General features: G+C 42.1%; 1 protein-coding gene across 6 annotated transcripts in view; it reads right to left on the bottom strand.

The window, feature by feature from the left end:
• The window catches only part of BBS9 (Bardet-Biedl syndrome 9), a 478425-nt gene that overhangs the window by 326986 nt on the left and 132528 nt on the right, over window positions 1-18911 (bottom strand). For all 6 annotated transcript variants that reach the window (XM_019483427.2, XM_019483428.2, XM_014602583.3 and 3 more), the window contains 2 exons: window positions 16628-16768; window positions 11932-12027 (listed from right to left, as the gene is read on the bottom strand). In XM_019483427.2, the coding sequence (XP_019338972.1) occupies window positions 11932-12027; window positions 16628-16768 (237 nt within the window). The remainder of the gene's footprint in view (window positions 1-11931; window positions 12028-16627; window positions 16769-18911) is intronic.

The following is an 18911-nucleotide window of genomic DNA, read 5'->3' on the forward strand; positions in this document are numbered from 1 at the left end:
CAGTGATGGTAAGCCCACAATTTCCCTAGGCAGTCTATTCCACTGCCTCACTGTTCTAATAGTAAAGAAGCTTTTCCTGACATCCAATTACACCTACTTTGCTGCATTTTCAAGCACTGGTCTGTGTCTGAGTCTATGCAGCAAGAGAGAAAAGGTACTTGTTCTCTTCTTTATGGCAGCCCTTCAAGTATTTGCAGCCTGCTACTATGTCCCCTCTTAAGCACCATTTTCACAAGCTGAACATACCTAGTTCCTTCAGCCTCTCCCCATATGACTTGCTTTCTAAGCCCTTTATCATCCTTGTCATCTGCCTCTGGACCCTCTCTAACTTCTCTACATCCTTTTTAAAATGTGGAGCTCAAAAGTAAACACAATACTCTAGATGAGGCCTAACCAGTGCCAAGGAGAGGGAATATCACCTCCTGTGTCTTGCACCTAATGCCAGATGCATCCCAGAATTGCATTTGCCTTTTATGTGGCTGCATCAAACTACAGACTCATATTGAATCTTGAGCCCTACCAAGACTCCCAGATCCTTCTCCATAGTGCTGTCATAGTCACATGTAACCCATTTTGTATTTGTATTTTTGATTATTCATCTCAAGGTGCAGCACCTTGTACTTTTCAGTATTGCACATCCTCCTATTAGCTCCAACTTAGCTTTCCAATGGGTCAAGATTAGGGCTGTCAATTAATTGTTGTTAACGTGTACAATTAATGCAAGAACTAATTAACATGTTAATTATTTAACGCGTTAATCATACATGTGGTTTTGAAGCCTGCACCCGGGCTGCCCTGCCCTTCCCTGCTGCCATTACCACCACCTCCAGGCCACCCAGTGAGGCAGTGGTGGCAGTGCAGAAGAGCCATAGAGCATCCAGGGCACAGGAAACGGGCTTCTGTAGCAACAGGGGGGAAGAGGTGGTGCACCTACACACCCACCCATACACCTACCCAAAATCCCCATCCAGGGCCCAAAGCAGCCAGACAGGCAGCACTGGGAGTTTGGGGAAGGCGGTGCTGAGCTGCAGCGGGATTGCCTGGCAGCCTCAAGCCCCACAGCTTGGAGCAGGTCGGGACTGCCTGGGAGCTATGATATGAGTCACCTCTGGGCCCGGGTCCTCATGTATCCCTGGTCCAGGCCACTGGGGAGCAATGGTGACAGTGGCCCAGTGACCTGCGACCCCGTGGAGGAAGCCCCTACTGGTGGGCAGGGGCAGGATTCTCACAGAGCCACCTCCTGCAGCCTCTGGCTCACACTGCGTTGCACACCCAGTGCTGACGGAGCTGCAGCCATGCCCAACACCACCATCGACGAGCCGGGCAGAGCTGCTGCTCTTCCCTGTGTCTCCTGGGCTCCCACCAGGACCCAGTGGGTCTGGCGACTTCGTGCAGGTCCTGGGGGAGCCCAGCTGGCATAGGGAGGAGAGCGGTGGATCTGCCTGGTGCTGCAGTGGCAATCCATGCCGCACCAGGCATGGGTCAGGCTCCATCGACGCTGGGCTGGGGCCGGGCACACGGCACGGCACAGATCAGGGCCTGCAGGAGGTGGCTCCACAGGAATCTCGACCCTGCCCATCAGAAGCAGCTGCCTCTGTAGGCACGCAGGACCACCACCGCTGCCATTCCCCAGGGTCCCAGACTGGGGATGCATGGAGACCCATAGGCCCAGAGGCAGCTCGTGTTGGAGCTCCCAGGCAGTCCTGATCCTCCCTAAGCCTGAGTTGTGGGGCCTAAAGGTGCCAGGCAGCCCCACCACAGTGGTTCCATGGGAGTCCCAGTGGGATGCAGACTTCAGGCAGCTGTAGCAGGAAGGCAGGGTGGGGGCCACACTCACCCACAACCCCTATTTGGGGCCCTGAGCAGCCGGGCTGGCAGCATCAGGCATTCGGGGAAGGTGGTGCTGGGCTGCAGCAAGACTGCCTTGCACCATCGGGCCCAGGGCGTGTTAAGACCACCTGGAACCTGCTGAGCAATTACACAGGGAAGATCAAGCCCAGGGTGGATCCATTTATAATTACCCTTAAATTGAAGCTATTGAGCCAGTTGTATATCCATCTTATAGTAGTTCTGTCCAGGCCACATTTCTCCAATTTGTTTACGAGAAGGTCATATGGGACCTTATCAAAAGCCTTGCTGAAGTCCAGATACATTATATCCACAGCATTCCCTTTGTCCACCACCCAAGTAGTTACTTGGTCAAAGAAGGAGATCAAGTTTGTTTGACACGATTTGTTCTTAGTAAATCCATACTGGCTGCTTGCAGACAGCCTTTCCTCCTCCAGATGCTTGCAAAAGGACTCCATTAAGATATGATCCAGTAATTTCCCAGGTATTGAGGTAGTGCTAAGCTGGTTGGTAGTTCCCTGGGTCCTCATTTTTGCCTTGTAAACCATGAGGACTACTACATTAGGCTTTTTCCAGTTCTCTGGTACCTCACCCATCTCCCAAAGCTTCAGGAATATCATCACCAAGGGCTCCAAGATCTCTACCAATTCCTTCAGTACTTGGGGATGAAACTCATCTGGCCCTGCTGACTTGAACTGATTCAGACACATGAAAAGCACTCTGACTATCCATCTCTCAGCTTGTTCCCTTCCTTATCCAAATAATTCTTATTAGGCACCTGACTTCAGCTTAATTTTTGTTTCTAAAGACTGAGACAAAGTAGCACTTGAGTAGCTCCGCTTTCCTTGCATCTTCTGTTTAAGAGTTCCCCCTGGCTGTTTATCAGTGATCCCACAGATGCCTTTGTCCTTTTTTTCTGGCCAAAATCTTATAAAACCTCTTGTTGTTGTCTTTAACCTCCGTTGCTAGGTACATCTCATTTCTTCTCTTTGTCTTCCTGATTTCATCTCTGTAGTTTCTTGCCATTTTCGTGGCAAACTCCCCTCCTCCTGCCACTGATTGGCCAAGAGGGCTGCCTTTCACGCAGCCCTGTCCCTTGCTGCTGATTGGAAGACAGCTTCCTTCATGTGGCAGGGACAGGTGGGGCTGCAGGAAAGGCAGCCCTTTCAGCCAATCAATGGTGGAGGGAGCAGCTGCCATCTTGACTGCTGCCCTTCATGCCAGTGGCTACCCCCTGCAGTGGGTTGTGAGGCTGAGCCACAGCAGCCACTCGCTTCACACTGGGGAGCCAGTATTTTATTTCTAGTGAGGTTTCTTTCCTGGGGATTCCATGCTAAATCATGGAAACCGCCATTTTTCATAATTTTTACAAAAATCGTGAAACCGTGATTTGAGTACATCCCTACCTATAATAAATCCCCACCATTATATTGATGCTGCATCTTACATGTTTTCTCTTCACCCAAATGCATTCTGATATGCTATGTTCTTCCTCCTGAACTAAGGAACAAGTGTATATGTTTCAGACTTACAAAATGATACCATTACCTCTTCTCTAACCCTGTCCTTCCAAAACAAAGTGTAACCCTCCTGGCCCTCTTCTACCCACTCTGCCACCCACAGGTGGCTGCTCATCACACTGGGAGGGTGGAGTAGATGGAAGGTGGCCAGGGCTGGAGTTCTGTGTGCAGAGGCAGAAGTCACCCAGCTGGGCATATGGTGCCCAGCACACGTCCCCATGGCCACCGCTCTTCCACATGCTACCTGCTGCCCGGAGCAGTGCAGCATAGACAGAAGAAGCCACTGAAGGCAGGGGAGCTAAGCAGTGCCCGGGGCCGGAGAAGCCAAGCAGTGCCTGGGTGGCTGCAGCCACACCAGGAGCAGCCCCACTGCACTGGAGCCTCAGCAGCACCACAACTTGTTTCAACAATGGTAGCCAAGCTCCCAGGCAAGAGCTGCTGTGCTGGATTCCCAGCAGTACCTCAGGAGGAAACCTGGCTTTGCAGGCACTTGGCTAGCACCAGGGGAACAAACTGCAGTGTTCTTCCCATGGTGCTGCTGGGGCTTCAGCATCATAGCTGCTGCCCAGGTACTTCATTGCCACCATGGGAAAAGCTGCAGTATTGCTGGGGCTCCAGCACTGCAGGTCTCATCCAGGAGCTTGTTGTCACACCAGGAAAGTCCCCCATCACAGCAGGGCTCAAGGCAAAAGTCTGCAGGCCAGATGATCTGGCTCTGGGGGCCAGATCCAGCTCACAGGCCACATGTGACATCCCTGCTATAAACTAAGGTACAAATCATGACAGGACAAAGGCAATGAAAACCTACCCTAACCAGGGATTTCCCTAAAGTGAGTGGAACCACCACATAAATGAAGGTGAATGAAGTTAGAACAACAAGATCTTTCCTGGGTAGATTTGCAAAAAAAGCCAGAGTATAAGGTGCTTTGGTGAGAAAAGGCCAGACAGCAGTCCCTATGGGACCAGTCTAGTTGATGTAATCTTCAGTAGCCCTTAAATCTATGTCTATATTGCACAATAAAATGAAGTGCAGACACATCTGAATGAGTTCTAAGTGCACTAAATGGGCATTCTCAGGTAACAGAAACAGTCTAGCCATAGTACTATGAAACTTCACACAAACTAATTGATCCTTCTCAGGTATCACTGTATACACCCCAGTGTGGTTAAGTGTGTTTTACTTTACATCTGCATTTAAAAAAAAAAGTTTCAAGTGGTAAATTATTTTTCACTTCAACTCTTAGACCAGGTGTTGGCAATCTTTTGTCAGCACAAGCCACCTTTTGCAACCTGATTTCCCCCCTCCTCCAAAAATGGGCAGCAAATCTCCATTCCCCCCCCCCCGCCCCCACAAAGCAGCCAGCTGCATGTTTAACCCTTGCCACAGATCCCCAAACTTCCTGCAGCGGGGTAAGGGCAAACGCAGCAGAGCAGCAGGTGCCACAGCAGAGGGGACTGGCAGCATGGCACATGTCCATGCCACTGATTCTCCATGCCAGATCAAACCTCTGCAGGCCAAATTGAATCTTATTGCAAGTCATAGGTTGCTGGCCCATTCCACACACCATTCCACATTTTTTCATTTGTGCAGAACGGTTCCCTCATGCCACACCCCCCCCCAAGGTAGTTAGCATTATAAAAATGTTCTGGGATCCTGACTATGAGAAAGGTGCTAATATAAAAAAAATGTATTAAACCAAAATTAATTAATTATTTTTCTTAGCCCGAGTTGTCCATCTCCACAAACTACCAAAGTAAATCACATTTAACGAATTGCTAACTAGAGCTGACAGCTTATTTCAGATTCTATTCTACATTTCAAAGCAAGTCTTCCCTCCCTGGTTTCTTGAACAGTAAATCAATGACAGCTAAATATTAACAAAGGAAAATGATGCTGAAAAGCATAACAAATTTTTGAAATAATGGTTTTCCAGACAGACATTTTCAAACACTGCTGCCATATTTCTTATCATTATTCATCCATCAACGTCCTGTCTGAAAGGAAATACAAAAGTACAGCTGTGATGAAAAAGGTCATTAAGATTTGTATACAGAGAATATATATATTTTACTTGTTAGCAAAGTTCACAGTAAAAATCAAATGAACCAGAGGTCTTGCAATGTTGCTGTACTTATTAAACATTTTTCTCAAGATTAGCAATCCACAATTGTTTGACATTACTACTGGCATCATTCCCAGAATATGCATTTCATTGAAGGGAAAATGACAAATCCTGTTTACAGAGTAACAGGAAAGAAGCATGTTTTATTTAAAAACATGTCCATTAAAGAAAAGAACACCATCTGCTGAAGATAACATTCAACCTAACTTCCCCTTTTTTAGAACTCACAGCATAATTGCTGGACTTAGTGGAATCAGCATCAGATTTTACCTATTCAGCTTTTAAATCAAAATTAGTTTGGAAGGTTTCAGATCAAATCAACAGACATTCCATTTATAACTGACAAAACTAATACATTAATGGTCTAACATGGACAAAGAAACTAATTTCCTCTATTAGTTTCCATACATTTTTTGTTGGTCGATACAAACACAATCTAATTTTACTGAGGCAGGCATTGTATTAATTTACTCTACATGTTTTACTAAGCTATTAAACTGAAGAAGAATGTTAATTAGATTTGGGAAATGTAGGAAGCTGAAAGTCTTTAGCTGTACTGTAAAAATGTTCCTAAAATGGAATTTTGATGGCAGCAGTATCAATTATCTATGTCATTGCCTTCCATTTGCATTTATAATTAGACAGCAGGTTTGCAATTAAATAAAAATTACATAAAAAGCTTTTCCCCTGCAAATTACAGAAGAGCATTTCTTTCAAAAATATCTCATACAAGAAAAGAGATTGCTCATAGGACTGCTAATGGATTACAATTTTTTTCAACATCAGATTCTCTAGACAAGGTTATATGGTGTACTCTTTACAGTACTCTAGTTAACATTTTAAAAATGTAAAATCAGAATTCAAAATGTTCACCTTAGCTTAAATATGTCCCTGACTTCTGAGTGCATGCCCCAAGACAATTCAGAGCAACTCAGGTACCTAGAAGCCCTATAAAGTCTATGGAGAGACTTTTAGAGAGATTCAGATTTAGGTACCAAGAGATTCGGATTTAGGTACCTTTCTACTCTACAGAAAGAATGTGGAGTGGTAGGTATCTCCACTGCTTGTTAGAGATGCCTACCAATGAGCTATTGAGAAAGCCCAGCAGCACCTCCAGTTAGTCAAAAAAAAAATGTAGTGTATTTGAATCCATCTTCTGGAGTTTAGATTGCCACCTCGAGCTATCAATTAGCTATCTCTATTCACTTGTGATTCACAAAACCTTATCCCACTTCTGAGCTGCTTAATAGATTTCTGAGAATAGGCATGTGGCGAGTGATAACTGTGTCACTGGGTGCATCTACATTTACGCATTTACTGCGCAGTAACCAAAACTACTGTGCAGTACAGGCATGCATCTACATGTGCTTGCCCATACTGCTCAGTAAACAGGATGATTTATACTGACTTGAGCAAAAATTTGATACCTGCATCATGCAGGTATCAAATTTATGCCCAATTAGTTACTGCACAGTAATGCACATGTAGACACCTTACTGCACAGAAACACTGTGCGTGTATATTGACTTGGGACTAACTTTAGTCCACACACAGCATTAATGCACTTTAATGCTCGCACATGTAGATGCCGGCCTATTCCCGCTTACTGTGCAGTAATTTACTGCGTGATAAATTTAAGCCAACGGAAATGTGTGTGTAGACAGATCCACTGTCCACTTCTGGCCAATAAATATAGTGGTTAGATCATTCACCAAGGAAGTGGGATATTTGGTTCTAGGCCCACCTTATCCTGAAAAAAATCAGAACCCAACCCACATTTCTACTTCCTAAATTGTAACCATGATGCTACAGAATAGCCTAGGTGAGGTAACTCAATCAGGATGTTGCAGCTCTCTGGGATCCCCTGGGTACTGCCCAATAAATCCAGATATTTCAAATTGGAATTCACACTGTCAAAAGCAGTTGTGGTCTGCATTCTTTGAAACAAAATAATTACTCTATTATTCTTCTGTAGTCAAGACATGAGTGAAGGCTAAGATGCTGGCATTTTCCAAGGGCTAAATGAGTCTAAAAAAGTTGAGAAACACAACTCTACCTCTTCTGCTGATGCTGACCCACTGGGCACCAAGTGTACAAAAAAGGAAAAGAGAAAATAAGAGGGGGTTTGGAGACTATGGATTAGAAAGCCATTATTCTAATAGCCAGGGGAACGCCATAGGCAGTAGGCTACACTGGCAGACCATCTCCTCCATTTCCCCAGAACTGTAAAAGTTAAAAATCAGAAATAAATCTAAAAGCAGAGACTGGAACCCAAAACATTCCCCTCTCAAGATAGTGTAGCATAACTAGGCTACATAGCCCCTTCTTATGGTTCAACTTGATGAGCAAACACATGATGAAATGAATGCCAGAGGCAGTTGTCAGGTCTACAGTACAGGAACCTATATTAAATCAAGTCTGCTGGAGCATGGTAATTACCGTCCTCCAGCACACTCCAGCATAATGTGTATCAGCGTCCCCGCACTGAAAAATGGTGGCAGAGGAACTTTAACTAAAGCTTGTCAAACGCTGATACATGTGGTGGCTCTTGGAGCTACTCTAATTAAAGTATCCTCACCCCCCCTACACTCCCAGAGCACATATATAAACACCCTACAGTTAGATAAAATGGGTCGCACCTAACATATTGTAAAAACAGGCATTTTAAGGACATCACCTTTCAGCTTCAGGGAAGAAAACAAAGATTAAATGAATATGAAAACTTTTTCACCTATACCTGTTCCTTCCAGATCAAGATTAACACATCTGCAAAGGAACATAAGGAAAGCTTGCACTTACATTGTGCATGATTTATTTATACCTTGGATGAAGGACTCCAGTACTTTGGTCTCTAGGACATTGTTACTTTTTTGAGGATCATTAGTTCATACAGTATTCATCGTTATCTATACTTTTAAAAAATAAATTCTATATGGCCTCAGTGCAAAGGAGATTGTAGGATATAAGAAGAGCTAACATTTGCTTTATGTTATTGGATGATAGAAACTTCATTGTGCATACACATTCAGTCTGCATTCACTTCATGCCAACCATAAACACAACTATTTTAATAGCATGAAACCAAATACAAGTTTTTGTGTATTTGATAAATCTATATTCATAGAAGCCCTGGGAATGGAATAACAACCTTCAGTATTCGGTATATGAACTTACCCTGTGTCATTTTTTTCACATTTCTAAAAAATTACAGGTTTTTAAAGATACAACTTTATTAAAATGAGCTAAGTTATTTTATGCCCTTGAGATGCAGATATAAAGCATGGAACAAGTAGCTTAACTGCAATGTGGAATCAAACACCACTCTTTTTTTAAGGGAAAGGTTCCTAGGCACAACAAGAGAAATAATAAGCATTCACATTAGAGGGAAGACCAAATGTTTTAAATATTCTATGTAGAGCGAACTTTATAAGTCAAGACTGGGAAACGAGTAAGACTGTGTGGGAATGTTTATATTAAGACCACAAGTGTCATTCCTAGCCTATGAACAAACAAAACCAAAATGCAGAGGAAGAAATTGGGGTTTGAGTAGGAAGACTGAAGATTATGAATTCGTTAGACTGAAAATTATGAATTCATTAAATATTAAAATATATTTAAAAACAAACGAATCCTTAATTGGCGTAAACTGACATGGATCTGACCACACATGTGAACCTTTTCATCCAACAATACCAGAAAATAGGAATCCATTTATTCTTATGTTAACTTATCAGGAAAAGTCCTCATAAATAATTTAAATTATTTAGTTTCTAGAAAATTCAAACTGTTTAAATTCCATTGTCAACTTAAATATTAAAAGTCAACTAACAATAAAATATAGTATACAAATAGCACATACATAACCTTATATAGATATGAAGCTGATACATGTAAAATGATTGTTGATATTATGAAAAGTCCTTTACTAAGTATCATCCAGATGTCTCTGATCAAAGCACTTGTTGTTAAAAAATTATTAAATATTACCTAACAGTTTACAACTCTTAACCTGGTATCACTGATATGTATAAAATATATATATATAACTTTAAAAATACATTTTATTTAAATGATTTGGATTCTTTTACTTGAAAAAAAATTATTTCAGCTCAGCAAGCTGGCTTTCCTATCTGTCGCTTAATCAAGAGTGTTTATATGGAACACTACAATTCTGTCACAGCAATCAGGGTGGTCATGGAAACCATGAATTGAAATAAACACCTTGAAATCCTGCAAATGAGATGTTTTACATCCACTTGGTGGCTTCTTTATTTCACAGAAAAATGTACATCATATCATGCACAGGCATGAAATCAAATCAATGGAACTCTTGCTCAGCAACAGGCAGCAAGTACGCACATGACAATATAACGCAGCCAATGATATCTGTAGTTGAGCAAGGAAGTTGGTAAGCTGCGCTGAGGCAAAAATGAGGTAAAAACAGATGAGGCAAGCATAACAAATGTGGCATATATAAATATTATGCACGTATGTATGAAGCATCAAAAGCTACTACTACTACACAGAAGTGGTGGTGGCAAGTCTTCTACAATATGTAATGTTCATGTGCACTGCAATGAAAAGGCAAGCTATAAGAAACATCTTGAGGGTAAGTTTTATGAACTTTTTGAAAGTCATATAAATGACCTAAAAGACCTGTTGAAGGATTGTCTTAGCCTTAAGTCTTGTTGCTGACAAAAGACACTGAGGACTACTATGTACTACACCATGTAGGTCATGACATGACACTTGACAACAAACAGGAGAGAAGATTTTGGGTCAGAGGCAGGTTGGTGTCAAAACCCAATTAAGTAGTGCCCATGTCACAAACAATAAAACCATTCAAAACAGTTTTTTTCTGCACTAGGTTAACTAAGGGTTAACAATAATGATAGTAACCGCTTTTTTGCTGCGCATGTCAAAAAGAAATGTGTAACTGCGACACTAACATGAAATAGAACTTAGCCTTCTGTGCTGTACATAAATCATTGTAATTGGTTGGAATGACAGGGGAGTGTCCGGGAGTGTCCCTATAATAACACCCTAGCAAAGACCGCTAGATAATTGGCGATTCTAATTAAATTTATGACGTGGCGAAAAGCAATTGGCTAGTACACAAATAAAACCAGTCTTCACTTCCGTGAAGTGGGAGACCTCCGCACACACACCTGAAAAACCTCTCAACGTATGCGTGAGAATAACTGACAAATCGATCACTTGTCAGTCTCCCCCGTCTTGACCTAATCAGACGTAAATCAACGACCTGCCGGCCCGATTTTTTTCTCCATTTATCTGCCCGACCGACGAACTCTTATGCAGACCGACCTATGACCTACGAACCTTAAGCTGTAACTAACCAAGTATCTCTGACCTCCGCTATTCACCACCTTGACGGCGTGAGTAAATAATCTTGCTTTGCAACCGATAAGCGTCCGCCTAATTAATTCCACTCCAAGAGTCACAAGTACCCGCCTAACGGCCTTCTAAGGCCCCGGACCCTTAACTGCCCGGGTGGGAGTCAGGGAGAGCTGCTGGGTCCCGACAGTTGGAAATATGGCGTTCCTTTTGAAATAAAATTACTGCTTTTGTTATTGACAATGGTGCATGAAAGGCAAAACGGTAAGAATGAGGGCCTCAGGCAGACTTTATGCTTAACACATGACTAACCATTTAATCATGTCTTAAATACTAGTCCAGCTACTCATTCATGTAATTAACAGTGTGAGAAAATGGAAAATGGGCCACAAAATTACTATATTTACTCAAATCCACAATGACTTCAAATTTAACCTAACACTCCCCAAAATTAGATTCTACAGATGGAAAATATATAAACATGTTATAATTTTCCATGTACAGAATCTAATTTTTGGAGGTTTGTCTTTCATTCATCCCTCTCCCCCACCCCTGCCCACATGCCAACTGCTGCAGTGAGGAAAACAATGGCAGGGGGGAGGCGGGGGGGGGGCAGTCAAGCAGCTTGACCCCTGCCCCTTGTCCTCCCACACCTTGCCACCTCTCTCTCTGATATTTCAGCAACAGAGGGATTTGTTCCCAAAATAAAATCAACTCTTATCACTTGGTAAAAAAATCAATAATCAGAGCATCACCTGACAAATGACTTTGTATAGTGGGCAAAATCTAAGGGTCAAACCATTGAAAACATGTTAGCCAATAACATCCTCAGTGAAACCATCAAGAAAATCAAAATCTGCAATATTTTTTGTCAAGCCTACTGCCTGTTTTTTGATAGCATGACAAATGGTTGATTCCACTCAAGCCAAAAATCCTGTTCTTGCATCAATAAATATTTTTTAATCATATTTCCACATCTGAAGACAACATATTAGCAAAAGACAAATTCAATGACTTAATCAGTATAGTTTCTAATATGAAATGTAAACCTTGATGAATTTTAAATTAATCCTGATATTACTTACGTGATGTTTTTGAAGCAAGAAGAGTGGTTCTAGAACCAGCTAAGAACTGGAATCCTAAACTATTTACCTGATCTTCAACAGACTGATCAGAAAAATCTGAGAGAGAAGAAATATAACGTTAAATTGAACTGTTACACAATGTTTGCAGCAAATTTTCAATCCACATTAAGGGTTAGATTGCCCTTGCCTAAATGCCACTCGAGCTGAATCTGCACAAAACCTTTACAGAAAGGCACAGAACCACAGCAGACCCTATGAGCAGACATCACTTGGTCTATGCCCCTTCCTGAAAAATTTATTCAGAAAGTGGTACAGAGGAAGCAGAGCCATGGCCATTCTCCCACTACAATGTACTAAGTGAACAAGACTAATGCATTTTGGGCTTCAAGCTGCATCATCCATGAAAACAGTACAACATACATATTATACAGTCCCAAAAGAAACTGCTCTGCCCAATTCCTCCCACAGAAGGATGAGACTCTGCAGTGCCATCTATTTATGGACTCTATTCAAATTGCCTGAAAACTATTATAAAGCATTCAAACTTCAAGACTTTAAGAGTTCTGTCTTATCCTGCAGTGTATGGCTAGTGAGAAATGCCTAACCTTAGTTACAAGATAAGCCCAGGTATATTAAATTTTATACTGTGCACAGTATACTGTAATAGCCACTAGATGATTCTAAGGGTAGCACATGTATACTTAATTCCACCATCAACACCCCAAAGAAAACAGAAGGAGAAAGGAGATAATGTTTAGCAAAGTAAATATTGTTGAATAGTCAACATTTAACAAAACAGCCCACCAAACATCATTCCTTGTTCTCCTTGTTCTATTGATAAAAAAGGAGGAATTACTTTTGTAGTAGTACCACATAAAACAGATGTGCACATTCCCTGTAGAGGGCCTTTACTGTAGCACTAGGTTTTGTTTTCTCAGTCCCACAGAGTATCCCGAAGTGCTTTGCTCCAAAGGGGGAAGGAGAGAGAGAAGAGTGGATAATCCAGTGCCCCTTTCCTGCCATGAGGTAGTACAAGCAGGCTGCAGGGACCCACACTACTTGCTGATCACTGACAGGCTGCCCAGTCACCCACATGTAAGCTGTCAGTGTCTTGGTACACTGACAAGCTGCCCTCACTCAGGCTAGGGACAGACATTACACATAAACTGGTTTAAGTGATCTGAAATTGGTTTAAACCTGTAACAAAACATAAGTTCAATGCACATAAACCAGCGTGTGTGTGTGTGTTTGTGTGTCCATGTCCAATTTCACTGGGACAGGACAAAGGCACACAGAACAGTGTCTGTTTAGGGCTTTTTGGAGCTAATCAGCAGGTCAGCTGGTAATGTCCCTCCTTGGAAAAAGCTGTTTAAGAAGAGCTTGAACTAATGAGAAAAGCTTTTGTTTTGCTGATGGGCTGATAAACACTGTAGTTTTATCAGCTCTCCTGCTGGTTTGCAATCCTGTCAGGTTTGCAGACAGAGAGATGGAGATTGAAAAGCTCAGTATCATCAACAGATGCGTGCACTACATATCCCCACTTTGCCTGAGAATGCTAGACTGGGGCTAGGGTCTAACCACACTCCTGTCCCTTGAGCAGCCTGAGACAGTGCAGGCCAGGGTGGGGGTTTAACGCACCACCCCCCTCCCCCTGCTAATCAGAGCGTCCTGTCAGGGCCTGCACACACACCCGCCCCCCCCCTCAGCTCAGCACTATGGAAGGGAAGGGAGGGCTGCTCTAGCACCCCCTGGCTTGTGGCCTGAGCCCCTGCAGGCATCTGCCTGCATTTCTGGAATTAAAAGAGAATGTCTATCTACATCCAAATCAGTTCAAGCTTTGCAGGTTAGACAAACCTGCAAAGATTGAATCAATTCAGGCTCAGGCTTTTTGATTGTCTGGCCCTAGCCCCAGTCTCAGGGAGGCAGGAGAAAGCAGAACCACAGGACTGAGTGACCCCTTATTGTGCTCTTGGCTGGGGAGCATGCCACCAAATGCTTTCGCAGAAACTTTGTAGCAGTTCAGCTGGGGGGCTCTGTGCATCTGAGCCTCATAGTGCTATATTTTGAGGCACTATAAAAGTGCTGCAGTCTACAAATGCATGTCTGTCTGTGGCCTCTAAATGCACCTCCATGGGCACTGTTATCTGAATGCTTTAACACAACATTTTAATTGTATATTTTATTCTGGAACAGCCAAAAACATTTTAAGGACCTTGAACAAATTGTAAATTGTGTTGTATGAATATTTCACCTTTTGAACAGTGTTTTATAATAGTCTTATTTCATTAACCAAAATGACAAACTAAATGAATCTCAAAATCAAAAAATGAAATCAATTATGTTTAGAATACCTCTAGATCGAAGTTCATAACACGGTCAAGTAAAAAATGTTTTAGACAAAACTTAAACCTACAAACACACATAGTAAATCCTAAATACATGAGAGAATACCACAGAAAGGCAGGTATGTATAAGATTATGTACCCAAATCATAAACAATATTTGAAAAAGAAAACACAGGATATTATCTGGCATGCAAGTAAGTAAAAGGGAAAATTCATATATTTGCCCTTGAAGTGACAGTCCTACAACCACAATGAAAGATTTGCTTGGAAGAAATTTCTCAGGTCAGCTCCAATCACCTGCTGTCCCAGATAATCATATTGTATAATCTCTTTCACAAAGTGGTCAAGCTCTCCCCATCAGAACTAGCTTGACTTTTTTGCCCCAGTACTCTTATTGAAAAACTGTTCCAGAACTTGACTTCTCTGATGTTTAGAAGCTGGTAATTTCCATCTTATGTTCCTAGCTAATTTGTGTTTGGGGCAAGATTCTTCTTTAGGGCTGTGTTCTTGTTTTCAAATCCTGTAGGAGAATTCTCTCAAGTTTATTTTTCTGGTAAAAAAAATAATTACCTTGCAGACGCCTGAAGAAACATTTGAATGCTGAGCCCCTGAAGAGCAGAACACTTGTAGTGTTGATACTGCATAGCCAGGCTCCCCTATACACGTATTTCCACATGCTTTACAGGCTCCATCAGTCTGCCTGGAGACAGATAGCAGCAGTGCACAGGGCAGCCTTGATTGGATGACCCAGGCTACTCAGGGTCAACCTATGTCTCCCTGCAGCACAATGTTTGGATTGTGAAAGGGGTATATACTGCTCCCTGCTTGGCTGGAGCCCTAGAGTTCAGAAAGTGATGCACTGTATCACTGGGAGTGGGAGCAAAGCAACCTGGAATGCTAGAGAATTGTGCTGTGGCTTCTTTCAGAAGAGAATGCGAACAGGCATTTTGCTCTCCCAGAAGAAAGTGTCCTGAGACTGATTTAGCTCTGGTTGTTCTTGGATTTTTTTTTTTTTCCTGGAATGGCTATTTTTGCTCTGAAACAAAAATCCTGAACATCTGTACATTCATGGTTCCTTCTGGGAGAACAGCAACTGTCATAGGAAAAAAATTGTGTGTGCATGGTCTTAGTTAACCAGATCTTCCCTGGTGTTTACTTCAACGATGTACTTTCTTGGTTCAATGGTGACTCCTTACACATTTAACGTTACTAAATTAAATAATCCAAGTCCATTCTTGTATGATAGTCTCTTCTCCAGTCCCCCAATGACACTCATGTAGCCCTCCCCTGCAACTGTTCCAGTTTGAATTAATCTTTCTTCAACAGGCCAAACAGAACTGTGAACAATATTCTGAAGGGACCTAGCATCATGGCATTAATACTTCTCTATATCTACAGGAAATATCTCAACTCATACTTAGGATGTGCTCAGTTTTTCATCACACTGGTTAGCTATTCTGTGATTAATGAATGCACCCAAGTCTTTACACTCCTCTATTTTTCCAATTGATAAGCTGCAAGTTACAATATAAATTGCAGGACTTACCCTTTGTATGATTAAATATCATCCCATTTCTATTACTACATTCTTCTAGACCAGCTGTTCCTCCTGTATGAGATACTTCCAACTCCTCTTTGTATTACTGATGCCTCCAAAATTTGATTCATTAGCAAATTTAATTATCTCTCTCCTTTTTTTTTATGCCCCAAGGTCAATAATGAAAATATTAAAGATCAGTCCCAACTCTGATCCTTAAGAAATTCTCCCTTCTAGCCAGCAGATGCTCCTGCACTACAACTGGTTGTCATTTCCCTTTCAATCAGTTCCTCGCCATTATAATGTTTGTATTAATACCCATATTTTTCTTGACTAACAGATTTCCCATGTGGGGCTGTATCAAATGTTTAGTGGAACCTAAAAACAACCTATAAACTGCATTTTCCTCAACTTAAAACACAAAGAAACAAAACCTTATCAAACCAAAATATCAGATTAGTTTGGCACAATCTACTTTTGGTAAAGCAATATTAGATTTTATTCCATTTATTTCTGTGTTTTCATTTATTCAGAATAGATTTTGAAAGAAAAGAATAATAGATTGTTTTGAAACATTTAATATTCTTTAAAGCAAAGCAAGCTTTATAATACTTTTACAAAACTCAAAAGCCCTAGGTTGTTACTCAGATAATATAAATTACATCTTTGAACACTGAAACTAACCAAAATATTCAGCTGGTGTTTCTAATTTGGCAATTACCTTTTAATTACCCTATCATTACTCAAGGATGAAAGATTCCAATCTAAATTCCTATCATATCTTGGGTTACAGGGACATCGTTTAAAGTCCTACCTGGAAAAAGGCTGACAAGACTGACAGGAGGTTTGTTGGTATCAATAGTTAGCTTGTGGTTTGCTGTTTTTGAAGGTTGAGCTGGAAAGCAAATTAACCGCAGGGGGAGTCTAAACTTGCACTGTGCAACTCTTGGTACCCCTAAAATAAAAAGACATACATCATCAGTATTAGTGTAAACTCTGTATTCCAACGGCAGGATTACAATTGCTCAAAGAGGACACTTTTAGTGTAGATCAGGAACTCATTAAAAACAAACCATATACACTTTTGGATTACTGTTCACTTTCAACCTAAACATGCTTTTACGCTGAATCATATCCAGTTACTGACAAATTAAAACTAAGTATTTTGGTTTCAGACACTATAAAAATAGTTAACCAAATCTATTAAATTTGTACACCCGCATTCACAATGATTAAGTAACCATAACAGACTATTACCAGCTTAGTCAGACCTTCAGCCAAATCATGCCATGCTAATATGACTGAGGGTTACATGGTTTATGCCTCATGTTCTGAATGCATTCTACAGGCACACCAACAATGTGTCTACATATTCCTCACAGTTATGAAATTTCACACTTCTTCAAATCAGTCTTTTACTTGTTATACTCTTAAAAATATATCCACTACCAAATGGCAGAAATTGTTGGTTTAATATAAAAGGTCTATCAGATGTTAACACTTCTTTAACCTCACCAGTAAAATTCAAAAGTATTTCTACATGTTACCTTTTCTCTGACACATTGTAGCAAAAAGAACACATATTTGTAGTTTTAAAATTAAATAACAGCACAAAACATCCTACAGTAACTACAGTGAGGTATAGAACATATCACAGACACAGGAAATTATCACTGCATACAGAGAAGACCTGAGCAAGGTGCAGGGCCCGGGGCAAATCAGCCTGTGCGGGGCCCTACTCCTGGATGCGAGGAACCCGGTGGCGGATTCAGCAGCGGGGCGGGTTGGAGGATTGCTGAGCAGCCCGCCATCCGTGAAGCCGGCAGCAGCACAGACTTGCTGTGGCCACTCTGCCCGGCTCCGCAGACCCTCCAAAGCGCCCCCCTCCAGGGATGGCCCTGACTGTATAACATACAATTCTATTCTCAGATTTAAAAAAACATAGTTTCATAGTAGCTAGGGTCAGGAGGGACCTGAACAGTTCATCTAGCCGGACCCCCTGCCACAGGCAGGAATGAATGCTGGGTTCACAAGACCCCAGACAGGTGATCATCCAACCTCCTCTTGAATTTGCCCAAGGTAGGGGCGAGGACCACTTCCCTGGGAAGTTGGTTCCAGATTTTGGCCACCCTAACTGTAAAATAGTGCCTTCTGATCTCTAACCTAAACCTATTCTCCATCAGCTTATTACCATTTTTCCTTGTCACCCCAGGTGGTGCTGGGGAGAAAAGGGCTCTGCCTATTTGCTGTTGATCTCCCGTGATGAGCTTGTAGGCAGCCACCAGGTCCCCCCTCATCCTCCTCTTGCTGAGGCTGAACAGGTTCAGGTCCTTCATTCTCTCGTCGTAGGGCCTGTCCTGCTGCCCTCTCACATATTTATTTCCAATTCAAGTGTATCTTAGAATTTTGTATTCCTGTATCTGTCAGTCATGTGATCCATGTGAAAAAATAATTAAAATTAAAAACTGTTTAAATAATATGATTATGTATATAATATAATAATATAGGATAGTAATAGAACAATCATCTCTACAATTGTAATAACTGTCATAATTTTAATAAAAATATATTTTCCCCCAAAAACTAATCACAAATTGTCAAGAACATGTACAAATATACATACAGACCCAATGCTTAAGATCATAAGTGTCATACTTGGTCAGACCAATGATCCATCTATCCCAGTATCCTGTCTCTGACAGTAGCAAAAGTGGATGCTATACAGGGTTAGTATTGAACCAGATATCTCTAGAGCAGCAGTGCCTAACCTTTTTACCCCACGGGTCTGATGGGTGGTGCCAAGTCCCTTCACAGGCTGGATCCAGCCAATGGGCCTGATCCAGCTGAGAGAGATTTACACATCCCAACCCTAATCTGTCCACTTGGGGTGCAAGCGGGACAGAGTGGCCCCAACTTGGATGTGTGTGTGTGTGTGGGGAGGGGAGGGGAGGGGAGGGAAGAGGGCAAAGCAGCCCTGATCCAGACATGGTAGAGTGGGGTGAGGCAGGGCAGGGTGGGGCAGAAAAGCCCCAATCTAGGCAGGCAGGGGGGAACAGCCTGGTCCTGATCCAAATGAGTGGGGCAGGAGCAGGCCAGGG

This window comes from Alligator mississippiensis, chromosome 5 (assembly GCF_030867095.1).
Source record: "Alligator mississippiensis isolate rAllMis1 chromosome 5, rAllMis1, whole genome shotgun sequence".
Taxonomy (NCBI): domain Eukaryota; kingdom Metazoa; phylum Chordata; order Crocodylia; family Alligatoridae; genus Alligator; species Alligator mississippiensis.